The sequence below is a fragment of the Pseudophryne corroboree genome, chromosome 6 (assembly GCF_028390025.1).
Source record: "Pseudophryne corroboree isolate aPseCor3 chromosome 6, aPseCor3.hap2, whole genome shotgun sequence".
Lineage (NCBI taxonomy): Eukaryota > Metazoa > Chordata > Amphibia > Anura > Myobatrachidae > Pseudophryne > Pseudophryne corroboree.
This window is the reverse complement of record NC_086449.1, coordinates 603,168,678-603,196,030: the sequence shown is the minus strand read 5'-3', so window position 1 is coordinate 603,196,030 and position 27,353 is coordinate 603,168,678. Positions and strand designations below refer to the sequence as shown.

Below are 27,353 nucleotides of genomic sequence, written 5' to 3'. Positions count from 1 at the left end.
TGCTAATCCGTCCAAGTGGTCCGAAGAAGCTACGCAGGCCTTTCACCTTCTGAAGGAACGGTTCATCTCTGCACCAGTTCTGAAACAGCCCGACACCGACTCTCCTTTTATCTTAGAGGTAGATGCCTCCTCCGTTGGAGTAGGAGCGGTGTTATCCCAGAGGGCCAAAGATGGACATCTACATCCTTGCAGTTTCTTCTCCCGGAAGTTCTCCCCAGCTGAGCGCAACTATGCCATTGGCGATCAGGAGTTGCTAGCCATCAAGCTCGCTCTGGAGGAGTGGAGATACCTGTTGGAGGGAGCTTCTCATTCAATCACCATACTTACCGACCACAAAAATCTTTTATATCTCAAAGGCGCACAATGTCTGAACCCTCGTCAGGCCAGATGGGGACTTTTCTTCTCTAGGTTTGACTTTAAACTCCAGTTCTGTCCGGGTTCTCAGAATCGTAAGGCCGAAGCCCTTTCCCGCTCATGGGAGCAAGAAAATGAGTCCGAGTCTGCAGACAAGCATCCTATTATTAATCCGTTGGCATTCTCCACGGTAGGGATGGACTCTACGCCTCCGCCAGGGAAAAGTTTTGTTAAGCCAGTTCTAAGGAAGAAGCTCATGCATTGGGCCCACGCTTCCCGCTTTGCTGGACATACAGGCATTCAGAAAACCCTGGAGTTTATCTCTAGGTCCTACTGGTGGCCAACTCTGAAGAAGGACATTATGGAATTTATTGCCTCCTGCCCAAAGTGTGCCCAACACAAAGTCTCCCGCCAGTCGCCTGCGGGGCAACTGGTTCCATTATCTGTTCCCCGTCGACCATGGACCCATTTGTCGATGGACTTTGTTACCGACCTACCTATCTGCAACAAGTTTAATACCATCTGGGTGGTAGTTGACCGGTTCACCAAGATGGCACATTTCATCCCTCTCACCGGTCTTCCGTCAGCTTCCAAGTTGGCTCAAGTGTTTATACAAGAGATCTTCCGACTTCACGGTCTTCTTGAAGAGATTATCTCGGATCGTGGAGTACAATTTGTAGCCAAATTTTGGCGAAGTTTGTGTCAAGCCCTCCAAGTCAAGTTAAAGTTTTCCACAGCTTACCATCCTCAGACCAATGGTCAAACCGAGAGGGTGAATCAGGACTTGGAGGCCTTCCTCCGTATATATGTGTCTTCCTCTCAAGATGACTGGGTTCAACTCCTTCCTTGGGCCGAGTTCAGCCACAACAATCAATACCATTCCTCATCTTCTTCGACACCATTCTCCATTAATTATGGATTCCACCCTAAAGTCCCAGAATTTCAACCGCTTTCCGCAACTTCTGTTCCAGCAGTGGATGTCACCTTGCGTCAGTTTTCAAATAACTGGAAGAACGTCCGCGCAGCCCTGCTTAAAGCCTCATCCAGGTATAAGAAGTTTGCCGATAGGAAGCGTAGAGCGGTTCCTGCTCTCAAGGTGGGTGATCGTGTGTGGTTGTCCACGAAGAATTTGAGGTTGAGAGTTCCCAGCATGAAATTTGCACCTCGCTACATCGGACCCTTCAAGATTGAACAAGTCATCAATCCTGTTGCCTACAGATTACAGTTACCACCCTTCTTGAAAATACCCAGGACATTTCATGTTTCCTTGTTGAAACCGCTGATCCTGAATCGGTTTCATTCCGCACTTCCTCCAGCTCCCAAAGTTCAGACTCAACGGGGAGTCGAGTACGAGGTGGCCAAGATTTTGGACTCACGTTTCCGTTACGGTCAGTTACAGTATCTCATTGACTGGAAGGGCTATGGTCCTGAAGAACGCTCTTGGACCAATGCCTCAGACGTCCATGCTCCTGCCTTGGTCCGAAATTTCCACTCAAAGTTTCCTTTAAAGCCTAAGAAGTGTCCTGGGGCCACTCCTAAAGGGGGGGGTGCTGTCACGATCCGGGTATCTGGACGCCATTACCTGCCGTTTAGGTGTCTTCTGAGACTGGCCCAGCGTTCCATATCCGGATCTCATCTGTGTCAACACTCTGCACATCCCTCCTGTCATTCTGAGACACTACCACAGCGGCGCCATGTTTGAATCCAACATGGCGTCTCCCGTCCTCCGCGGCCTCCGCCGCCGTTACTGTGTTATTGCTGCAGGTTCTCAGAATCATGTATCATGCCTGCCGCGGCCTCTGCTGCCCTCCAAGTGTCTCAGCATATAACAGTCATCTGGCGTCTCCTGTCCTCCGTGGCCGGCGCCGCCATTATCATTATGTTTGCACATTTCATTTCAAACCAGTTTTCCCTCCAGGTTCCAGCATGGGCGCAGCCATGTTGGATTTGATCACATGCTCCAATTCCTCCAATCCACCGTCTCTGGAATCTGCATAATTGCCCAGCCAATGCCTGCATAGCAGCAGGTATAAGTATCCTGTGTCTGGGCCAGATAGAGGTCAGTGCTTTGAATGTCATACCTTGTTCCAGTCTCTCTCTCCTGTGGCTTGTTTTTCCAGGTTCCAGTTCCTGTCTCCAGCATCCACAAAGAGACCCGCACCTGCTTTCCATCTTGCAGTGCAGCCTGACTCTACAGCCTTCCGTGGCTGTCCAGTTTCCAGCTATCTACTATCTGCTTCCAAGCAGCCAGCTTTCAACTGATTCCAGCTTCTGCCAAACACAGGATCCGCTGGATCAGCACCGATCTTACCAGCAGTATCCACTACCACCGGTAATCATCTTTCAGCTATTCTGTTTCTACGCTCCCTAGCATCTCACATCATTCACTCTGTGTTTTATCACCTGGCTGATTCCATTCAGCATCCACTCTGCATTTCATCACCTGGCTGATTCCACTCAGCATCCACTCCGTGTCTTACCACCTGGCTGGTTCCATCCAGCTGATACAGCAGCATACTCAAGTTACAGATTCACCTGCTACAACTACTGGCATGTTCCTCGGCTATTTCTACAACTACAACCAGGCCTGGTAAGGTGATTCCATCAAAGGACTTTTACATCTGTTCTAAACCTACCAGTGCTCTGAGAAACCTTCTATGGTTATGTATTCCAGGAACTGTGTTATTTGCCACTGTCTTTGCTAAACTTGAATACTGCTTGTTATCACACGGAGTCTGTTAATAAACTTTTATTTTGAATTTTAAACTGGTTGTCATGGTCACACCTTCGGGTAATCATTCTGCACTTACATGTCCAGGGGTCTGATTAAACCTCCCAGGTTTAATTTCATCTCAGCCCCTACAACTGAGGCTTCCTCTCGTCAGCCTAAACCCTCAGTTGTGACAAACTCTTTGTAGCGATTTTGTTGCAATAGTGGTTGATGATTATCTGCAGTGAAAGAGGTTGAGACAGTGATTAAACCACATGTAGCAGAAAGCCACAATAAATATAGCGGTATATGGTGTTATATTACCTCACAGGTGGCTTGGTAAACCCGAGCGTCTTCTGGTTGAGTCCGTTCTATAGCCAATTCCCGTGGGATCCTTATCAGGGCAGCGCTGTGCCATGAATGAGGCACCAAAAGTGTCCCGCTGTGTGTTCCTCCGTGTATAGCGTGTACTCCATGCAAGTTTCACACCAAGCAATGGAAGCGGAGGGGAACTGGCAGTGATCGTGCTGGTAACACTGTGTAAGCAACAGGTCCGGAATAGTGGGAGGAGTCCTAACATGTTTCGTCATGGAATCACGTGACTTCCTCAAAGGCCAAAATCCATGTAAGAAGACCTCCCTATCCAATTGCCTTGATTCTGTATGTACCGGACTTTGGGTATAAATTTGCTATGGTATTACTGTTTTATTGATTCCAGATCTGCCCCTGGGATTTCACGTATATATGTTAATGTGACCTTATTGCCATATGGGGACTAAGCCTTGGAGAGTGATAAATGGTGAGATGAAGTACCAGCCAATCAGGTCATAGCAGCCGTGTTACAGGCTGTGCTTGATAAATGACAGGAGCTTATTGGTTGGTAGTTTATCTCTCAACTTTATCTCTCTCCAAGGTATAGTACATCTCCCCCAGATGAGATGGCTGCCCTTATTATATCCTGTGCCCTGTTTTCTCTTGACTGATTAGCTTTACTATATTTTTTATATTGCTCATGTTGACATTGACATTATTTCTGTATATAATGGTATTGTTTGTTTGTATAGGTGTGTACCCTCCACTACAATCATCAGCCTGATCAATGTGTATGTAGGAGCGTTAGCCGATAAACAGCTTAAAACAGCGGTGCCCAAACTTTGAAAGTTTCTTATTGAGAAATTTAGAAAAAAATATTAAATTAAGTAAATTATGTCATCCTTAGGTTCAACTGTGTGATAAGGGGCAAGATTTGGTTCTGTTTGTCCACGTATTCTAGCACTGGTTTTGCCTATTACATTGCCAATAAATAGTTTGAATTGGTCCTGGACCACCAACCTGAGGCACCCTGGCAAGTGCCTCGCGGCACCCCAGGATGCAACAGCACACACTTTCAGAACCACTGGGCTTAGAACACTCCTGTAATGGTTGGATAGGGATACTACATCTTATGTTCTGTTTAATATTTAATATGCCCGACCTCCCAGTCCCATAGAAGAACGTACAAACTATGCTATTTATTTATTACCAATTAGTTATATAGCGCACACATGTTCCACAGCGCTTTACAGGTTATATATGACCATTCACATCAGTCCTAGTTCCAGTGGAGCTTACAATCTATGTTCCCCACCACACGTGTACACCCCCCCATGGAGTTTCCATGTCACTCCATGGGAGTGACATGGAAACACTACTTGGCTGATAAGGGGAGTGATCGTTGTTCAGTATGCACAGCATTCTAATGCATCCCAATAGTGTAGATGGTATCTCCTAGCAACTACTCTCCAATGTATGTACACTTTATCAGCAAGAGTTGTACTAGTCCTTCCCCTTCCTTGTTTCATTCACCTGTATCTGCTGCTCAGCACACGTTATTTCTGCGCTGAAACTAGCTGTGTGATCACTTCTTCCTAGCCCATTATACAAAACAAAAACATCTACATTAAGTTTCAAGAAATATTTCCTATTTGCCCCATCTCCTTTAGATAATAATCACTAGCATAAAGCAATCTGTAGCCTTGTTTCATTATTTGTTACTCTCTTGATAAATCATGATATATTCAAATTGTTCTCCCAGATGTGCAGCACTGCAGAATGGGGATGCGGCCGCTCACCCATATGTATTCCTCAGAATGTATTGGTGCTATACAAATAAATAATATAATTTAATGGCTTAAACAGTGTAGTTATTATCACTGTTGGTTTACATAGTGCCACCAATTATGCGTAGCTGGGTCCTTGCCCCACTGGAGCTTACAGTCCTATTTCCCTAACACACGAGCATGCTCACACCAGTGTACATTGTAGTCAGTATTCAGTTAACCTACCAGTATGTTTATTAGCGTGTGGGAAGAAACTGGAGTATTTGGAGAAAACCAACCCAAATGTGGAGAACATACAGGGGTATATGCAATTCTGGCCGAATTGCGTCTTTTTTTCGTCCGTTTTAGGATTCGACTGTACTCGACAGCCGAAACCCTCCGCCCGGGACCATGAATTCGACATATGCAATACAAAACGCATTCGACACTCCCCTTGTCGAATAGCGGACCAATCGTCGAGTAGTGGGCGTCCTGGATTCGACTTCCCGCCGTTTTCAGCCTTTTAATAGGGCTTGTTTGCTGCGTGCTCAGCAGCCATTTTGTGAACCTGCAGAGTGGAGGTGAGGTGCTGCAGAGCTAGCAAATTGGTGTTGTTTGCTGTGGTATCGTTTGGACACCCAGCAGGCTTTAATCCAGGACGGACAGGAGGATACCTGTTACCCCGGAGGAGAGTCGTTTTTGGAGCGATTTCTACATTTCTAGGTAAGTACCACATGTGGTCTGGCGTTGCATGTATGTGTTTGTGTAGTGGGGGTGGGGGGGGGTGGGGGGGGGTGCCCTGAGGTGTACATGTGGTGTTGCTTTGGGGTGTTTGGGGTATGTATATGTGTGCAGGTATGTGTATATAGCTACTGCTTGTATTGCTGCATGTTTTTTTGGAAGTTGTTTGGGGGTAGTTTTTCACGTTTTTTTTTTTTCCATAAGTGTTTTTTGGGTCATGCTTTTGCATTGGTGTACCTCCAGCATGTGCAGGAATGCTTTTTGGCTTGTTTGGGGTGATTTTAGACCGTGTCGGTATCCAACATGCGGTCGACATGTGATGTCGTTTGTTCCCAAAACATGTTTTTTGGCTCATATTTTAGCACTGGTGCATGCCTGCACATGCTGGAGGTACTTGTTTGGGCTGACTTTGACCGTGTCGGTTTCTGCCATGTGGCCGACAGGTTGTGTAGTTTGTTTCCAAAAACATGTTTTTTGCTCATAGTTTAGCACTGGTTGACCACCAGCATGTGCAGGGATGCTTGTACGGGGGTTTTGGCTTGTTTGGCTGTGGTTTTTTTCTATTTTTTAATTTTTTGTGTTGTTTGGTCCTGCTTGAGCACTGGGGTCCCAGCAGCATGACGTGTGGTTGCATGTAATTATGTAATGTGTGTTAAATTTGTAAAAAAAATAAAAAATTATTTTTACAACAGAGATGTCCAGGGACAAGCGGCCCCGATCCCCCCCTTCCCCCCACCTCTCAGAAGAACTTTCCCTGCACAGCAATGAGGAGCGGGAGCCGACCCAGGAGGAGGATACGACCAAACAGGCATCCAGTGACCAGCCGCGGTCGTCAAGGGACCAAAGACAGAAGCAAAAGAAAAAGAAAAGGCCTAGACAGGTAAATACTGACAACACCTGCAGACACAATAGCATCCAACTTGACACACCCTAGTTTGCGCACTGCCATGCACACCTACAGGTATCTTTGCGCACTGCCAGGGATACTGACACTCACAGGTACATACCGATCTTATTAAATGCATTTTTTTTTTTTTAATCCCTAAAGGCAAGAAGCCAGCCAGAGGAGCAGTCGGAGGAGGAAGCCTCTGGTGAAGACGCAGGACAGAAGAAGCCGCGTGGTCCCAGATACACTGAGGCGGAAAACTGTGCCCTAGTGGATGGCGTCGACAGGTCCTACGACGTTCTGCATGGACAAAGGGCACAGACCACAGCAGCTAAGACCAAGCGAAACATCTGGGATGCCATTGCGAGACAAGTCACTGCAGTATCTGGAAACCGCCAGAACACCAGAAACTGCATGAAGCGGTACAGTGATTGCCGCAGACAGACCAAGAAGAAGATGGGGATTCAGCGCCGACATGAGAAAGCTACGGGAGGTGGTCCGGCTCTCAATCTGAAGTGGCTACCCTGGGAGGACGTTATTAAAAGGCGCATGAACCCTGCCATGGTCCATGGAGTTCGCGGAGGTGTGGACTCTAGCCGTCCTGCTGGCTTTCCCGAGGAGGAAGAACCGCCCAGAAGACGGAAGACGGCGGGAGACAAGCAGTCCAAAAGGAGGCCTGATGGTAAGAATACTTTCAGATGAGCTGCACTAATCTTTTTATTTTTTTTGTTTTTTTATTTGCTAATGTGTTTGTTCTTTTCCCCCGGACACGCCTGCCCAGAGGACATCGCCAGCGCGCAGACCATCACCTGCGCAGCAGGCATCGTCAGCAGCGCGCGGACCATCACCTGCGCAGCAAGCATCAGGAGCGCGCAGATCATCACCTGCGCGCCACACATTGTGCTGACCACTGACACCACTATTCCACTTTGGACCGCCTGCCCTTGTGGAACCACACAGCCCAGCAATGGGTCATGCTGGGCTGTGTGGTTCCACAAATGTTCTTTGGAAAGGAATGAACATGACATCATTGGTGTCTTTACTTAATATGTTTGTTTTTTTCACAGATATCTACACAAGAAAAGGATGTAAAGAAGAACAAACACTACTTTTTTTTGTTTTATTACATTTTATTTTTTAGTCCAAAATAAAATACAATTATTTCTTCAATACATTTTTAAAATGTGAAGTTTTGTGTTTTTCTTTAATTTATTAGTAAATAAAATGTAATATATGAGATGCAGTGGTATTAGGTCGCCCATGGTACAGCAGGAGAACTGTAGTGTCCCTTTTCATCCATGATGATCCACGCCACTTGGGAAGGATACTCCGCAAGACCTGTGGAAGAGAATAGTATGAGGTTCCAGCTATTGGTAATAGTGTCACCCTTCTCTGGAAAAGACAAGGTACAAGCAACACTTTGACACAAGCAGGTTACAGCGGCCTTTCTCCAAAATGCAACCCTCCGGCACTTGAGAAACTACACATCCAAGCATGCCCTGACGCAGCGTAAGCATTGCTGTCAGGGCATGATTGGATGTGCAGTTTTGCAAATGCCGGAGGGCTGCAACTTGGACATGCCGGGGTGACTTGGACAGGAGGGAGTTTTGAGCAATACATCTCACCTGAGGGGGGTTGTCTGCTACATGGCGGAGGTTCAGGTCCACATCACAAGTAGGTTGCCCATGGTAGAGTTGGATAAACGGGTCCAATATTTGCGGCAACCCAACAACAGGAGAAAACGGGGGGTAACAGGTCGTCAACAGGACGAAACTTGGAAAACAGTCCTGGGAAGGTGCGTCAACTGGACGTAAAACTCTGAAATACATAAATTAAGATTTCTCTGATGTCCTAGTGGATGCTGGGAACTCCGTAAGGACCATGGGGAATAGACGGGCTCCGCAAGGAGACTGGGCACTCTAAAAGAAAGATTAGGTACTATCTGGTGTGCACTGGCTCCTCCCTCTATGCCCCTCCTCCAGACTTCAGTTAGAATCTGTGCCCGGCCAGAGCTGGGTGCTCCTAGTGGGCTCTCCTGAGCTTGCTAGAAAAGAAAGTATTTGTTAGGTTTTTTATTTTCAGTGAGATCTGCTGGCAACAGACTCACTGCTACGTGGGACTGAGGGGAGAGAAGCAAACCTACCTGCTTGCAGCTAGCTTGTGCTTCTTAGGCTACTGGACACCATTAGCTCCAGAGGGTTCGAACACAGGGTCTGACCTCGATCGTCCGTTCCCGGAGCCGCGCCGCCGTCCCCCTTGCAGAGCCAGAAGAACAGAAGAGAAGCGATGAAATCGGCGGCAGAAGACTCCTGTCTTCATTAAGGTAGCACACAGCACCGCAGCTGTGCGCCATTGCTCACACAGCACACCACACACTCCGGTCACTGTAGGGTGCAGGGCGCTGAGGGGGGCGCCCTGGGCAGCAATTATAATACCTTTTGGCACTTAAAATACACATAATACAGTCTGAAAACTGTATATGTGTAAAAAGCCCCGCCATTAAGTTACATAAAACGCGGGACAGAAGCCCGCCGCTGAGGGGGCGGGGCCTTCTTCCTCAGCACACCAGCGCCATTTTCCCTTCACAGCTCCGCTGGAAGCAGCTCCCCAGGCTCTCCCCTGCAGTATCCTGATACAAGAAGGGTAAAAAAGAGAGGGGGGGCACATAAATTTAGGCGCAAATAAGATATTTAAGCAGCTGTTAGGTAAATCACTTTTTATAGTGTAAATCCCTGTGTTATATAGCGCTGTGGTGTGTGCTGGCATACTCTCTCTCTGTCTCCCCAAAGGACTTTGTGGGGTCCTGTCCTCAGTCTGAGCATTCCCTGTGTGTGTGCGGTGTGTCGGTACGGCTGTGTCGACATGTTTGATGAGGAGGGTTACGTGGAGGCGGAGCAGGGGCAGATAAGTGTGGTGTTGCCCCCGACGGGGCCGACACCTGATTGGATGGATATGTGGAAGGTCTTAACCGACAGAGTCAACTCCTTACATAAAAGGTTCGATGACGCAGCAGCCTTGGGACAGCCGGGGTCTCAGCCCGCGCCTGCCCAGGCGACTCAGAAGCCGTCAGGGGCTCATAAACGCCCGCTAGCTCAGATGGTAGACACAGATATCGACACGGAGTCTGACTCCAGTGTAGATGAGGATGAGACAAATGTACAGTCTACAAAAGCCATCCGATGCATGATTACTGCAATGAAAGATGTATTGCACATTTCTGATATTAACCCGGTTACCACCAAGAGGGGTATTATGTTTGGGGAGAAAAAGCAGCCAGTGACTTTTCCCCCATCTGATGAATTAAATGATTTGTGTGAAGAAGCGTGGAGTTCTCCTGATAAGAAACTAGTGATTTCTAAGATGTTACTGATGGCGTACCCTTTCCCGCCAACGGATAGGTTACGTTGGGAAACATCCCCTAGGGTGGACAAGGCGCTAACACGCTTATCTAAAAGGGTGGCCCTGCCGTCTCAGGATACGGCCGCCCTAAAGGAGCCTGCGGATAGAAAGCAGGAAGCTATCCTGAAGTCTGTGTATACACACTCTGGTACTCTACTGAGACCTGCTATTGCTTCAGCCTGGATGTGTAGTGCTGCAGCAGCATGGACTGATACCCTGTCAGACAACATTGATTCCCTCGACAGGGATACTGTTTTGCTAACCATCGAACATATAAAAGACGTCGTCTTATATATGCGGGATGCCCAGAGGGACATTTGCCTGCTGGCATCTAGAATTAATGCAATGTCCATTTCTGCCAGGAGAGTATTATGGACTCGGCAGTGGACAGGTGATGCTGATTCTAAAAAACACATGGAGGTTTTGCCTTATAAGGGTGAGGAATTGTTTGGGGACGGTCTCTCGGACCTCGTATCCACAGCAACTGCTGGGAAGTCGACTTTTTTACCTCAGGTTTCCTCACAGCCTAAGAAAGCACCGTATTATCAAGTGCAGTCCTTTCGGCCTCAGAAAGGCAAGCGGGTCAGAGGAGCATCCTTTCTGGCCAGAGGCAAGGGTAGAGGAAAGAAGCTGCACCAGGCAGCCAGTTCCCAGGAACAAAAATCCTCCCCTGCTTCCACTAAGTCCACCGCATGACGTTGGGGCTCCACAGGCGGAGCCAGGTGCGGTGGGGGCGCGTCTCCGAAACTTCAGCAACCAGTGGGTTCGCTCACAAGTGGATCTCTGGGCTGTACAAATTGTATCTCAGGGATACAAGCTGGAGTTCGAGGCGACTCCCCCTCGCCGTTACCTCAAATCAGCCTTGCCAGCTGCTCCCAGGGAAAGGAAGGTAGTACTGGCGGCAATTCACAAACTGTACCTCCAGCAGGTGATAATCAAGGTCCCCCTCCTTCAACAGGGCAGGGGTTACTATTCCACAATGTTTGTGGTACCGAAACCGGACGGTTCGGTGAGACCCATTCTGAATTTAAAATCCTTGAACACTTATATAAAGAAGGTCAAGTTCAAAATGGAATCGCTCAGGGCGGTTATTGCAAGCCTGGAAGAGGGGGATTTTATGGTGTCGCTGGACATCAAGGATGCTTACTTGCATGTCCCCATTTACCCACCTCACCAGGAATACCTCAGGTTTGTGGTACAGGATTGTCATTACCAATTCCAGACGTTGCCGTTTGGTCTCTCCACGGCACCGAGAATATTTACCAAGGTAATGGCCGAAATGATGATACTCCTTCGGAAGAAGGGAGTTATAATTATCCCGTACTTGGACGATCTCCTCATAAAGGCGCGGTCCAGACAGCAGTTGTTGGTCAGCGTAGCACTCTCTCAGTAAGTGTTGCAACAGCACGGCTGGATTCTGAATATCCCAAAGTCGCAGCTGATTCCTGCGACGCGTCTGCTTTTCCTGGGCATGATTCTGGACACAGAACAGAAGAAGGTGTTTCTCCCGGTGGAGAAGGCCCAGGAATTGTCATCTCTGGACAGGAACCTCCTGAAACCAAAACAGGTGTCGGTGCATCACTGCACGCGAGTCCTGGGAAAGATGGTGGCTTCTTACGAAGCAATTCCCTTCGGCAGGTTCCATGCAAGGATCTTTCAGTGGGATCTGTTGGACAAATGGTCCGGATCGCATCTTCAGATGCATCGGTTGATCACCCTGTCCCCAAGGGCCAGGGTGTCTCTGCTGTGGTGGCTGCAGAGTGCTCATCTTCTCGAGGGCCGCAGGTTCGGCATACAGGACTGGGTCCTGGTGACCACGGATGCAAGCCTCCGAGGATGGGGGGCAGTCACTCAGGGAAGAAACTTCCAAGGACTGTGGTCAAGTCTGGAGACTTCACTACACATAAATATACTGGAACTAAGGGCCATTTACAACGCCCTGAGTCAAGCAGAGCCCCTGCTTCAAAACCACCCAGTACTGATTCAGTCAGACAACATCACGGCGGTCGCCCATGTAAACCGCCAGGGCGGCACGAGAAGCAGGATGGCAATGGCAGAAGCCACAAGGATTCTTCGATGGGCGGAAAATCACGTGCTAGCACTGTCAGCAGTGTTCATTCCGGGAGTGGACAACTGGGAAGCAGACTTCCTCAGCAGGCACGACCTCCACCCGGGAGAGTGGGGACTTCATCAAGAAGTCTTCACACAGATTGTAAATCGCTGGGAACTGCCACGGGTGGACATGATGGCGTCCCGCCTCAACAAAAAGCTAAAACAATATTGCGCCAGGTCAAGGGATCCTCAGGCGATAGCTGTGGACGCACTAGTGACACCGTGGGTGTACCAGTCGGTTTATGTGTTCCCTCCTCTTCCTCTCATACCCAAGGTACTGAGGATAGTAAGAAAGAGAGGAGTAAGAACTATACTCATCGTTCCGGATTGGCCAAGAAGAACTTGGTACCCAGATCTACAAGAAATGATCTCAGAGGACCCATGGCCTCTGCCTCTCAGACAGGACCTGTTACAGCAGGGGCCCTGTCTGTTCCAAGACTTACCGCGGCTGCGTTTGACGGCATGGCGGTTGAACGCCGGATCCTAACGGAAAAGGGCATTCCAGATGAAGTGATTCCTACGCTGATAAAAGCTAGGAAGGATGTGACAGCAAAGCATTATCACCGCATATGGCGGAAATATGTCGCTTGGTGTGAGGCCAGGAAGGCCCCAACAGAGGAATTCCAGCTGGGTCGATTTCTGCACTTCCTACAGTCAGGGGTGACTATGGGCCTAAAATTGGGGTCCATAAAGGTCCAGATTTCGGCCCTATCTATTTTCTTTCAAAAAGAGCTGGCTTCACTGCCTGAAGTTCAGACGTTTGTAAAGGGAGTGCTGCATATTCAGCCCCCTTTTGTGCCTCCAGTGGCACCTTGGGATCTTAACGTTGTGTTGGATTTCCTGAAATCACACTGGTTTGAGCCACTTAGGACCGTGGAGCTAAAGTATCTCACGTGGAAGGTGGTCATGCTGTTGGCCTTAGCTTCAGCTAGGCGTGTGTCAGAATTGGCGGCTTTGTCATGTAAAAGCCCGTATCTGATCTTCCATATGGACAGGGCAGAATTGAGGACTCGTCCCCAATTTCTACCAATGGTGGTATCAGCGTTTCATTTGAACCAACCTATTGTGGTGCCTGCGGCTACTCGGGACTTGGAGGATTCCAAGTTGCTGGACGTAGTCCGGACTTTGAAAATTTATGTTTCCAGGACGGCTGGAGTCAGGAAAACTGACTCGCTATTTATCCTGCATGCACCCAACAAGCTGGGTGCTCCTGCTTCAAAGCAACCTATTGCTCGCTGGATCTGTTGCACGATTCAGCTGGCACATTCTGCGGCTGGACTGCCGCATCCTATATCAGTGAAAGCCCATTCCACAAGGAAGGTGGGCTCTTCTTGGGCGACTGCCCGAGGGGTCTCGGCTTTACAGCTTTGCCGAGCTGCTACTTGGTCGGGTTCAAACACATTTGCTAAATTCTACAAGTTTGATAGCCTGGCTAAGGAGGACCTTGAGTTTGCTCATTCGGTGCTGCAGAGTCATCCGCACTCTCCCGCCCGTTTGGGAGCTTTGGTATAATCCCCATGGTCCTTACGGAGTTCCCAGCATCCACTAGGACGTCCGAGAAAATAAGAATTTACTCACCGGTAATTCTATTTCTCGTAGTCCGTAGTGGATGCTGGGCGCCCATCCGAAGTGCGGACTCTCTGCAATACATGTATATAGTTATTGCTTCACTAAAGGATTATTGTTATGAGCCATCCGTAAAAGGAGGCTCAGTTGTTGTTCATACTGTTAACTGGGTATGGTTATCACAAGTTGTACAGTGTGATTGGTGTGGCTGGTATGAGTCTTACCCTGGATTCTAAATCCTTTCCTTGTTGTGTCAGCTCTTCCGGGCACAGTTTCCCTAACTGGAAGAGGGGCATAGAGGGAGGAGCCAGTGCACACCAGATAGTACCTAATCTTTCTTTTAGAGTGCCCAGTCTCCTGCGGAGCCCGTCTATTCCCCATGGTCCTTACGGAGTTCCCAGCATCCACTACGGACTACGAGAAATAGAATTACCGGTGAGTAAATTCTTATTTTTTTTTTTAGAATATTACAATCTCAGTTTACACGATAATACAAATGTTACAAGTATACTCACAGGCAGTGGGAAAAAAAGCTTTGGATCAATGTCCGTCGGGAATCATCTCCTTCGTCCATACCCACCGGTAGAGCAGAAGAACGGCTCCCGCATCGGAAAGCACTGCGACGAAGAGTCACCGGCAAACGGTTTGCGACACATATGTTGTGTAAAATACAACATGCATTTACCATGCCGCAAACCTTTGCCGGTGAATACAAAAGAGCACCACCGGAAGTGTCTAAACATCTAAACCGTCTTTTAAGTACACCGAAGGCACGCTCAATTATTTGCCTCGATGCTTTGTGTGTCTCTTGGTAACAGGATTAGACAATGGGGTCAAGAGCCACGATTTGTTGGGATAACCCGCATTGCCTATGGAAATGAAAAAAATGGTGGGTAATATAAAAAATAAAAAAATAAATAAAAAAAATAAAAAAAATTAAAATAAATATCTAACAGCCAGCCACCCGGCATGTTTCCTGTTTCGAAATTCTCAAACAGCGATGACTGGCTTAGGATGAAGGAGTCGTGAGATGATCCAGGAAATCCCACAAAAATATTCAAAAATTTCATGTAGGCATCACAGACCGCCTGTATATTCATGGAATGGAAATGTTTTCGGTTCCGAAAACATTCTTCCGAATTCCGTGGCTGTCTGATCTGCACGTGGGTACAGTCAATCGTGCCCAGAACATTGGGAAAATTGTATTTGGTAAAAAAGCCTAATTTGATCTCACGACATCCGCTGTCCGTATCTGGAAATGTGATGAACTGGATCGTCAATTTGCGGAAAGCCCTAATGACCTGGGTTATACAGCGCGACAGTGTCGATGTGAAAAACCGCATGTTTGAGACAGTGTAGGCTGGAATGTGCCTGACGCCAAAAAATGTAACGTAGCCAGCAGTTTCTGGAAACCGCTGACTGCGCGATTGGTCCGTGCCCGAGGTTCCAGGTCGGCCTCCAACAGAGCGTACAGCGAATATATGTCGCAAGTCGATAAGCGATAATTTTGAATCACCTCGAACTCGCTGAGATCCTCCAGTTCACGCCTAGTGCGATACTGGCGTGGACGTGGAAATGAAACACACACTACTGACTCACCCAATGCAGACATTTGCTGACTTTGATTCTGATGTTCACCAGCCCTTTCTTCCTCCATGCTTGCAGCCAGCATGAACATCACAATCTGGTCAGAAAAAGGCTCCATTATTGTAGTCAGTACAAAAATAGGATTGTGTTTTAAAACGCAGGGATTGTCCTAAAAAAACGATTCCACAAGAGAGCTGACTGTGTAATGGCTCCTCTCCCATGAATCTCAAAAACGGGAGTGAGGAGATAGGAGGGGCTTTGCAGAAGTGTATCCTGGGTAAAACTGTGGAATCATGGGTACATTTCCCTCAGCAGAGTGAAGAAAGAAATATTCTTTAAATCAATTAAATAATACTTGTGAGTCAAAAAAAGACAAACAAGTAGAATAATCCCTTCAAGTATAAATAGATATACTATTAGCAATCCCAAAAAAAAATTCATTAAAATTTTTTTTTTTATTAGATCCCGCCAGCAAAGTGAGGCGGAAGGAAATTGACGAAATTGCTGTCGAAAAGCACTGTTGTCGAATAGACATTCTTCAATTGAATATACTTTTGTCGAAAAGCCGCATTTTGACCATTGCAGACATGTCGAATTTTGAAAATGTCGATTTGAAAAAAGTCGAATCTGAAACGGAAGGAATTTTGACGAAAAGTACTGTATTGCATTGACGAATCCAATTCGACATGTTTTTTTTGTCGAAAATGTCCAGTTTTTCGACTTTCGCGTCAATTCGACCGCAATTGCATATACCCCACAAACTCCACTCATATAGGGCCCTTGTCAAAAATCAAATTCATGACCACAGTACTGTGAGGCACTGCAGACTAAGTGCTCATACACAATAGCAGTTGCTCACACTTCGTTACTAACAGAAAGCAATTTGAGAGAATTACTGGAGAAATAGCATGGGTCTATTCATGAAACGGTGAAAAGTGTGGAGAAGTGAGCCAGTGGAGAAGTTGCCCATGGCAACTAATCAGCTGCTCTGTATAGTTTTATAATATGCAAATTATAAATGTTACTTCAATCCTGATTGGTTGCCATGGGTAACTTCTCCACTGGCTCACTTCTCCACACTTTTCACTGCTTCATGAATAGACCCCATAGAGATCTATTTATCAGCTGCCAGTGCAGCCCACACCAGCAATGATGATCTCACATAGCTCAGAATTTTCCCTGCAGTCCCGTCTGTGGTGTGTCTGCTATACCCCTTTCACACCGCCAATGCCGGCTCCCACCCGGGAATTGGAAACGTGTCCTTCTTAGGTGGGATCCGGCATTGGATCTTATCAGCAGGCTAACCGACCCAGCAATTTGCTGGGTCGGTTGCCATAGCGGCGGGGGGAGCGGAGTCTGCAGCGGGAACGGACGCCTCTCCCTATGTAGTGAACAGGTCCTGGGTCTCATCGACCCGAGAAATTTTTCACGCTGCCACTAACCCGGTATTCAACCCCGGAATAACACTGCTTTATTCCCGGGTTGTATTACCACACACCGACCCGTGTCGATACCAGGTTATTTGTGTTGTGTGAAAGAGGTATTACTGCTGTGTGTGTGGGTAGCAAGGGCACTGTGGTATACAAGTCAATTGATTTCTTGGAAAGCAATCAGTGTTTGTTTTGTTTTATCATATGTTCTATTGGAAATTGTTATACAGTGTTCAAATATCACAAACCTTGTAACCTTTCATCCTAGCAAATGCTTCTTGCATCAAAAGACTATACTTTGTTTTCACAACGAGAAATACTGTATTGGAAGGAATTCAATTTGAATAGCGCCGGGAATGAGTGCCTGGAGCTATTCAATTAGCTGCGTCACACCTGGCACAGGAGATGCAGGACACCGCACCTAAAGAATGCAGTTTAGGGGGTGGTAAGCATCAATCTCTAACCTAAGTGCCGGGTGCCATGTTGTTATTGGGTGCGGTAAGCATGCAACTCACATTGCAGCACTAATGTTGTCCAATTTCTGCTCAAACCTCAGGAGGGTGCAAACAGAAATCCGCTGCTAATTGAGGCACTCATTCCCATTGCTTTTTAGTAGCGCATTTATTTGAATTCCCCCTACCGCATACAAAGCTTTTAATTTCCACCAACGACTTCTCTGTGAAGTGCAAACTGTTGCAGGGTTATTTGTGTTTTTTTCTAGTGAAAAGGTGTTTTGGCTGTTGCTATGGGTAGGAGGCTCTGCAATTGCTTTCTGTAGAATTGTTATGCAAGTCTAAGATAAGGTATCAGCACAGCCGTTACCATTTATCTACAGATAAGGCGTTTTCTCCACACGCAATGAGTTATGCCAGCAGTGTGTTATCATCATTGCTATAACCTGTCTGCTCTTTAAACGTAAATTTGTTTTTTTATATTGCATGTGTAAAATTTTAATACAAATTGCATCGGTCTATAAACCACTATACTGACGCCTTCTTTCCTGAATCCTGCAGGGGCCATGTCTTTGGCGGGAGCCCAAGGAAATATGTGGTCTGTGGAGGGAGGTAACAAGCTGGTGTGTTCCGGTTTGCTGAAGCTGACAAAAGCCAATGTGATCCATGCAAAAGTGACAGCAGTATCTCTACACAACTCAGGTATATAGTGTTTACAGTAGATTACGAAGCCCGCTTTGTATGTACAGAATGGTAAAGGCTAAAATAAACCTGTATCAGTTGCTCAGATCCTGCCGTAGTAATGAATTGAGCGTCTTCTCTTAGACATTCTGAAAACGCATACCAAAGCTCCATGCTCTGAGAGCAACCACTCAGCTTGAACTTGACGTTTGTGTAAAATTAAAACAGCTGTTAACCCCATAATCTTAAAATTGATTAGTTAATTTTTAGGGATGTTCATTAATGTGGTTGGGAGATGGTGGTACAGATGTAGCCAGGTTCATCGTTGCTCCGGGCTATGACTATTTGCAGCTGGCGATCGCTCCATGAATTCCATTAGAAAGTTATGGAAGCTAGTTATCCTATGACTCCTCTGATGTGGTCTGAGAATAGTCTATCTGTTTTGCTTTAATGCCCAATTGCCCATATGTACAGCTCAATTGCACCGCCATCACATCAGTCCTGACCTTTTTAGCCAGCTTTATCATATATAGAGGATATAGGTCTGTTGATAAAAGACATTAAATAAATCATGTTTGCATTACCAATAATAAAATTACAATTCTGTATAAAAAAAACACTATTCTGCTATGTCCTAAAAAACAAAACATTGACATTTCACCTGGAGACCGGAGACTTGTGTGAGCAGTTATTAGTCAAAGAAAGCCCAATCTATGAAGCTCCTGACCAACAGTTCTTGTACCGAAACTGCTTCCAGAGAGGGTGTGAGGACTGCAACCGAGGGCATAAGATTTTTAGACACTACTCTTTTGCAATCGGTGGACCTGCACTACAAGCTTATGAGCCTACTGCTTCACAACTGAGCTGCTGTTGCTCTTAGACATTTTGCCTTCATAATAGCAGCACTTGACCAGGGTAGCTGTGTCAGGGCGGAAAATGAGAAACTGACTTATTGGAACGGAAGTTGTCATCTTATGACAGTGACACATTGAAAGTCACTGAGGTCTTTAGTGTGACCCATTCAGCTGCAGATTTCTGACTATAGAGAATTCATAGCTGTGTACTTAACTGTATGCAGTGAGTGTAGCTCAGTTGTGCAGACAGACTAATTAACCACTCAACTGACTATTTTCCCCCCAAAAAAACGCTCAGAAATTGTTGGTTTTCTCTTACGTCCTAGAGGATGCTGGGGACTCCAAAAGGACCATGGGGTATGGACGGATCCGCAGGAGCTTGGGCACACTATAAAGACTTAAACTGTGTGTGAACTGGCTCCTCCCTCTATGCCCCTCCTCCAAACCTCAGTTAGACTTTGTGCCCAGGAGTGAAGGGACACACACTAGGGGAGCTCTCCTGAGTTTCTCTAAAAGACTTTATGTTAAGTTTTTTATTTTCAGAGAGACCTGATGGCAACAGGTCTCCCCTGCATCGTGGGACTGAGGGGAGAGAAGCAGACCTACTGCTTCTTAGTTTAAGGGCTCTGCTTCTCAGGCTACTGGACACCATTAGCTCCAGAGGGTTTGATCACTTGGTGCGCCTAGCTGCTTGTTCCCGGAGCCGCGCCGTCACCCCCCTCACAGAAGACAGAAGCCGGGTGAGTATTAGAAGAACAGAAGACTTCAGTGACGGCAGAAGACTTCAGTAACGGAGGTAACATGTGGCGGTCGTGCTACGCTCCATGCTCCCACACACCAACGCACTCACAGGGTGCAGGGCGCTGGAGGGGGAGCGCCCTGGGCAGCAATGTTACTGAGGCTCTTTTACACAAAAAAGGGCTGGCTTGTCTTGATATTCGGTGCCCGGGCACTGTGGCCGCTACCCCCGCCAGCATGTCGCAGCGGTCCCGCTGCGCGCCGATGCTCCCACACACCAACGGCTGGTATCGGGTGCAGGGCGCGGGGGGAAGGGGGGGGCGCCGCCCTGGGCAGAATGTTTTACATTGATTTTACAATCCCAGAGAACATATACAGTTAGGCTCCGTTTCAGGGCAGTTTTGGCCTTGTAAAAAGAGTTGGCCACCTTTCCGGAAGTTCAGGCTTTCGTGAAAGGAGTACTGCACATCCAACCTCCATTTGTGCCCCATTGGCACAGTGGGCTCTTGACGTGGTGTTGCGTTTTTTGTGTCTCACTGATTGGGACCTTTATTAAAGGTTGGGTTAAAATTTCTCTCTTGGAAAGTGGTCATGCTTTTGCTTTTTGGGCAACCGCAAGGCGGTTGTCGGAAGTAGCGGCTTTGTTTCACAAGAGCCCCTGTTTGATCTTCCAAGTGGATAGAATTGAGAACTCGGTTAGTAGTTCTGCCAAAACGGGTTTTCGGGGTTTATCAAAAACCTGCCTGGTTTGATGCCTGTGGTAACTTCAGCATTGGCTGATTCAATGTCTCTCGAGGTAGTCAGGGCTTTGAAGATTTATGTCGCCAATTGGGCTCAGTTTGGGAAAACAGTCTCTGTTTGTCCGGTATGCTCTCTGCGTGATTGGGGCGCCTGCGTCTCTGCAGTCTGTTACACGCTGGATCTGTGATACGATTCGGTGTGCTAGTGCTACGGCTGGATTGCAGTTGCCGGAGTAGGGGGAGACCCATTCTACTAGATGGGTTCTTCTTGGGCGGATACCCGAGGTGTGTCGGCGGGTTAACTTTGCCGAGCGGCTACTTGGTCGGGTTTCAAACACTTTTGCTAAGCTCTACAAGTTTGATACCCTGGATGATGGGGACCTCATGTTTGCTCAATCGGTGCTGCAGAGTCGTCCGCACTCTCCCGCCCATTCTGGAGCTTTGGTATAGACCCCATGGTCCTTTTGGAGTCCCCAGCATCCTCTAGGACGTAAGAGAAAATAGGATTTTAGTACCTACCGGTAAATCCTTTTCTCCTAGTCCGTAGAGCAGGCTTTCCCAACCACGGTCCTCAAGGCACACCAACAGTGCAGGTTTTAGTGATATCCAGGCTGCAGCACAGATGGTTAAATCAAAATAACTGAGCTACTAATTAAGTCACCTGTGCTGAAGCCTGGATATCACTAAAACCTGCACTGTTGGTGTGCCTTGAGGACCGTGGTTGTCCGTCTCTCCTGGGCACAGTTTTCTAACTGAGGTCTGGAGGAGGGGCATAGAGGGAGGAGCCAGTTCACACCCAGTTTAAGTCTTTATAGTGAGCCCAAGCTCCTGCTGATCCATCTATACCCCATGGTCCTTTTGGAGTCCCCAGCATCCTCTACAGACTAGGAGAAAAGGATTTACCAGTAGGTGCTAAAATCCTATTTTCTTTACGAGTGAATTAGGTGAAGAACATGACTTTAACCCTATGCAAAATGACTAGTAAGGGAGGGGGAGATCCTGCGTGCTGACGGATCTACAGTGATCGGCAGCAAAACAACACTGTGGGGAGGGTGTAGGGAGGCAGAGGGACCTTCCGGTACCTCTGACAGCAGCAGTGGAGGGAAGTTTCCCTTCCCTGACGCTGCTAGCACTGTTTATCTGACTGGTCGCATCCTGTGCGACTAGGTCAGATAAAACACTGCCTGGTGTGGTTGCATCTGATGCGACCATGCCAGGCATGTGGTTAAAGATAAAATGAGAAGGCTATAAAGCGCTTTTCTTAAGTCTAGTAGTGCAGTGTTTTCCCAACCGAGGTGGGGGATCTCCAAGCACCGGCAGAAGTAAGATAAGCTACTAACCCGGGTCCAGCCTGCGGTGTGAATGGGTTTTCAAGTTGCTGTGACATGGCCCCAGGTCAGACCCAGGTTTTTGGTGGAATAGGGGTATTAGCATACCTCCCAACTGTCCCGATTTTCGCGGGACAGTCCCGTTTTTTGGGGACTGTCCCGCTGTCCCACCCGCGGGCCGCAGTGTCCCGCGGTGGGGAGGCAGTTGGGAGGCTCATGCATTCGCTGCCCTGCTTTGTAGAGCAGCGGTGAATAGACGCTGTGAGCATGCGCACAGCGTCTATTCACTGCAGCCAAAGGGAGAGGGGGGCATGCCAGCGGTCACAGAGCGCTGGGCATGCCCCCTCAGTGACGAAAACGGGGCGTGACTCGCGATCGCGGGCCCTCCGCGTAGCCACCCCCCCTTTTATTAGGCCACGCCCCTTATAGGGAGAAGTTGGGAGGTATGTATTAGTGTTAGGAGTTACAAGCTTAAAATGCAATATAATCTGCATATGGATGGAAGACTATGGCATATGTGCACAAAAAAAAGTCTGAATTTGATACACAAAAAAGTTGTAGCTCAGTACCTGGATTTCATTTTCTTAATGTTGTGGTGAGAACTGCATGTTGTTCTCAAATTTTCCACCAGAGGGTACTGTAACTTGAAAATGATGCATCGCTGCTTTTGTACTGCTCAGTCAACCTTGTTTCAAACAGAGTTACCAGTAAAGCTGCAACATATGTAACAGCTATGTTGTTATCATTGATTGTAAAACAAACAATGTTGCTACAGCTAGAAGAAACATTAAAGGGAGACTGTCACAGGTTCTGGATTTCCATCTTAAGGCCCATACACACTAGAAGTTTTGAGCTCAAAGCAGCTCACTTTTGGTGTTTTGAGCTGCTTTGAGCTCAAAATCTACTGGTGTGTATGTGCGGGCAATGAGTGCTGATGCGCGCTCCCGCATCATCGCCAGCGAGGTGGGCAGTCGTGTGTTTTGCACACAATGGTTTGCCCACCTCTCTTTATTCATCCATCATCGCTCAGCGGGGGTCATTCCGAGTTGATCGTAGCTGTGCAAAATTGTGCACAGCTACGATCAACTTTCCTGACATGCGGGAGGACACCCAGCTAGTCCGCCCCGCATGTCAGTCCGCCCCCCCTCGCAGAAGTGCAAAGGCATCGCACAGCGGCAATGCCTTTGCACTTCAGGAGTAACTCCCGGCCAGCGCAGCTTTAGCGTGCTGGCCAGGAGCTACTCCTCGCTCCCTGGCCCACAGCGGCTGCTTATGACGTCACGCAGCAGCTGCGGCCCTCCCCCCGTTCGATCCGGCCACGCCTACGAAACGGCCGCCGTTTCGCCCCCTCCCACCCATCGATCGCCTCTGCCTGTCAATCAGGCAGAGGCAATCGCTGCCCTGCTACGGCCATCGGCCGTCCCGCAGGCGCACAAAGGCGCCGGCGCATGCGCAGCAGGGACCCGTTCGCTCTGCTTTGTGAAAACGCAGCCAGCGAACGGGTCGGAATGACCCCCAGTGTGTACGGTGTCGAACGATGGTGGATGAACTGTCCTCGGCCCTCCGGCCCCGTCCCGCTCTCGCCCCAATTCGCGGAGAAGCAGCAGCCGGCGGACCCGCCCCCTCCACAATAAACATGAGACTGCAGTGAACACGTATCCACTGGCCACCAATAATAACAGTATGTATGCAAGTAATATCTACATTGCTGGCCTCTGCTGCAGGGACTGGGGGTGCCCAGCACTTTAAGACAAGGACTGCAGAGTGGCTGTTGGGGCTTGCATTGCCAACAGAGCTTACAGGGATAAAAGGGCTGGCTGGGACCTGGAGTTCCACAGTCAAAATGTAGCACCAGAGGTTGCGCTATTAGCATGCCAGCTTTTATGATGTATACCTTTTTAGTATTGTCTGTCTATAACGTCTCGATCATTTCTAGGTCTATTAACTGTCTATTTTTTTATTTTAGATCTATTAATGGTCTACCTGTTTAATGTCCAACTAATGGGCCCTACACACTTAGCCATTACATTGGAAGATATGAACGGTCTCGTTCATATCTTTCAGTGTGTATGCACCACCGATGAACGATGCGCGGCCCCGCGTTTGTTCATCATTGGAGTCGGCTCGTTTATACATGAATGCCAATATGGACAATCTCGTCCATATTAGCATGCAGAGCTATGGGGCCGGGTGACGCGGGGAGTGCAGAAACTTCACTCGCCCCGTCAAACAACCCCCACACCCTGCCGCCGGGGCATCCATCGGCCACCAGGCACCTCGCCCGGCAGTCGGCAGGTGTGTAGGGCCCATAAGACGTGTTGATCTTTCAAATATCGATGTATAAAATGTCTACCTATTTAATTTTGATCTGTTATGTCTGTTGGACTTTACATTGTCTAACTATTACCTGTCTGGCAATAACCCACAAGGGATCGCTTATTAATCTAAGTCCTGTGTATTTTGTCTTCAGTATTGCTTATGTTTTCTTATTACTTTGCCCTTTTGTATATATATATGTGTGTGTGTGTGTGTGTGTGTGTGTGTGTGTGTCTGTGTGTTTAGGTATAATATGAATTACTTGGAGCTGTAATGATTGTTATTTAAAACCACAATAATGGGTAACTGCATCATTTCACATGTAACTTATATATGGGTAATCTGGTGACAAGTACATGGCCACTACTATACACCGCTTTAATGTACATTTAGGGTGTTTGTCAACTTGCTGCTTTACATGTATCGCCACTATGTCCAGCATGGATGGGGAGATGCGTTTTTTTAATTTTTTAACCCCTGGGATGCTACTGGAGGACTGGCCTGCACCAAGGGTTAGGTGAGTATTCATATTTATTTTTTATCCATGCAGCGGGACTCTACACGGAAAAGGAGTTCGAGCAGCGCCAGGGACAAGGTGAGTATAGTGTGAGTGTATTAAAGTATTTTTTTTTTTTTTTTACTTTCTACGGTGTGTGAGTGCTGTGTATATTTTTATATTTCGTTTACAGGGGGACTATAGGTACCAGCGAACCATTAATGCTCTGCATGCTGTTCTCCGAGTACTGACATGCGGGGAGGCTTACTGGGACCTGTAGTCTTCCTGTAAAAGACAATATTACTTTAAATTCTAACTTTCACTGCTATCAACTCTGCACCCGCCACCCCTGGCATCAGCCCGGTCCTGGGGTACACTGGAGAGAGGGGTCCCCACTTCCCCAGGAATCCTCGGCCTGGGGTGACTAGTTAGGAGGGAATAATGCTTTGGGCAGGGGAACCCAAGAATTGTTTCCCCTGGCGGTGGCATTACCCCGCCCCCCTTCCAGCACACCCTGCTGGTGGAGCCCAGTGCTGGTTCTAAAAATACGCCCCCCCCCCCCCCCCCCATATTTTAGAACCAGGGCCTGCTCTGAGAGCCCAGTGCTGGTTCATTAAATACGGGAATGCCTACATGTTTTGTTCCCTGTATTTTTTGAACCAGAGCTGATTCAAAAAGCCCGGAGATGGTTATGCTTTTGGAAGGAGGGGAGGACCCAACGTCAATTTTTTTATTTTCTTTAACACTGTCATTAACTTGTGACACACACCTCACTGATCTGTGCAGGCTTCTATCAAACTGGCACCTTGTAATGTAACTCGCTTTACAAGTTGGGAGTTTTCCCGCAGTAACAATAGGATAAACACACATGGACTCGCATTTCAGATGAACTTACACCCAACTCACAGGCTATTACATACTGATGCAAGTCCATACTTGCACAAAAACTCGGACCCTATTACATTCCACCCCTATGAAAAGCACAAGTCCAAGGTCTGCTTTGTGGTTTGCTGTTAGTTTATTTTAGATTATTTTGGTTTACTGACCTCTAGACAAATGAAAAATAACACCCTACTAAATTGTGTTAATGAGTAAACTTGAATTATTGCACCAAGATAAAGTGTCTTTACAGTGTTATAGCGCATGCAACACCCCACATACATGACATTGTTCCCTACTGTTGTACGCTTTATCACTCCATTTATTGTCTCTGTTTCCTTCCAGAGAAGAAGCGCCTGTATGAAGTACAGTATGAGCGAGAGGGAACTCTGGGTTCTGATTACTATGATCTAGTGATTGTGGCGGCTCCTTTGCACAAAGCTGGGTACCAGATTTCATTTCTGAACTTCCAGACTAATTTTCCAGAGTCCATAGGTTCTTATCATCGGGTGGTATCTTCCATTGTACATGGCTATCTCAATTCCTCCTATTTTGGTTTCTCAGATCCCAAGCTTTTTCCTTTTGCCAGTATCCTCTCCACGGATACCCCAGATGCTATATTTCATAGCCTAGAAAGTCTATGCCCTGTAAATGTATCCGTTGGCTTCCGACGCAAGCCCCCACAGGAAGCTGCAGTGTGGCGGGTTCTATCGTCACGGCCATTGGACAGAAAAGAACTCAAGACTCTGTTTAAGTCGTATTACTCTGTTCAGGCAATTGAGTGGCAAGCGTTTCCAAGCTATGGGACCACCAGTTCTCTCAGAACATTGCCTCCTATTGTCCTGCATGATGGTCTGTATTACCTGAGTGGTGCAGAGTGGGCTGCCAGCTCTGTGGAGATGAGTGCAGTAGCTGCAAAAAACGTTGCTCTCCTGGCTTTCAATCGCTGGTTTGAGCTTAATGAGAAAATAGACCAGCCAGACTTGATGCACAAACTGAAGACGGAACTTTAGGGCAAACTGCCATTAGCACATGTTCTTGAGACTTTATCATGGCATTATGATCTGGCTTTATATCCTCACATCCTCTGTTCTACACTGGAAAGCTGGTTCTTCCGTAAGCTTTGTGATTGGAACTTGGAATTAGGTTGTAAAAACCTTATTGGATTTTGTGTTTGGAATAACTGGCAGATATAATTTTTTTTAACGATAATTACTCTTTACACTGGAGAAAACAGACATCTGTGACTTTTTAATCTTCTAGAAGTACAGTGCAGTTGTTTTTGTGGTGTTGTTTTTTTCAAGCATTGTGATTGTGTCTTGTTTATACTTATGTTGCCCATAATTTGACTTCAAAATAATTTTGGTAGGTCAAGTTGTACACAAGGAAACGGGTTGTTTGTGTGGTTCCACAATTGTACAGCTTGCGCTGTTCATTTCTTCACAAATTGAATATTATTTATAATTAAAAGTTCATATTTATATCTTTGATGCCAGTAACAGGCAGCAGAGGCCCTAGTAGCATAAAGCATCCTATGACTACACATGGTGCAACAAAATAAGCGTGAACCTATCTGAGCAAAGAATGCACAATGTAGGGGAGAGATAGTGAAGACACAATTCACATTTAGAGGCTTTGTATCATGAAAAGGTCACATATGCTCAGAATCTAGTGGTGATAATAAACTGTATAATATCATGTATTCTTTAGTCATTGTTTTTTTACCTTTGTTACCAGAGTGTGTCATGAAGATGTTTTCCTGACATAAGGAGCTCCGACTGGCTATCTGCCAGTAGACTTGTTAGTGGGTAATGTAATCAAACTGGGCAAATCGGTAGTGGATGGAGCCTTTCCAGTTACCATCTATGATACAGTAAGAGCAGGTGGGAATGTTTTACTGGTGTTATTCAATACGTCTTTAGGGGAATTCAGAAGTCTTGGTCTGGAGACATTATGGGGGCAGTAGAAAGCCACTAGCTATAATTAAGTTAATAGCTCAGTATTGT

General features: G+C 47.2%; 1 protein-coding gene across 1 annotated transcript in view; it reads left to right on the top strand.

Moving 5' to 3' along the window:
- PCYOX1L (prenylcysteine oxidase 1 like) overlaps nt 1-27,049 on the top strand; it is a 74,731-nt gene extending 47,682 nt beyond the window's left edge. Inside the window, exons 5-6 of the mRNA XM_063928042.1 lie at nt 17,877-18,017; nt 25,693-27,049. Coding sequence (XP_063784112.1) covers nt 17,877-18,017; nt 25,693-26,360 — 809 coding nt within the window. The 3' untranslated portion in view covers nt 26,361-27,049. The remainder of the gene's footprint in view (nt 1-17,876; nt 18,018-25,692) is intronic.
- The last annotated feature ends 304 nt before the right edge of the window (nt 27,050-27,353 follow it).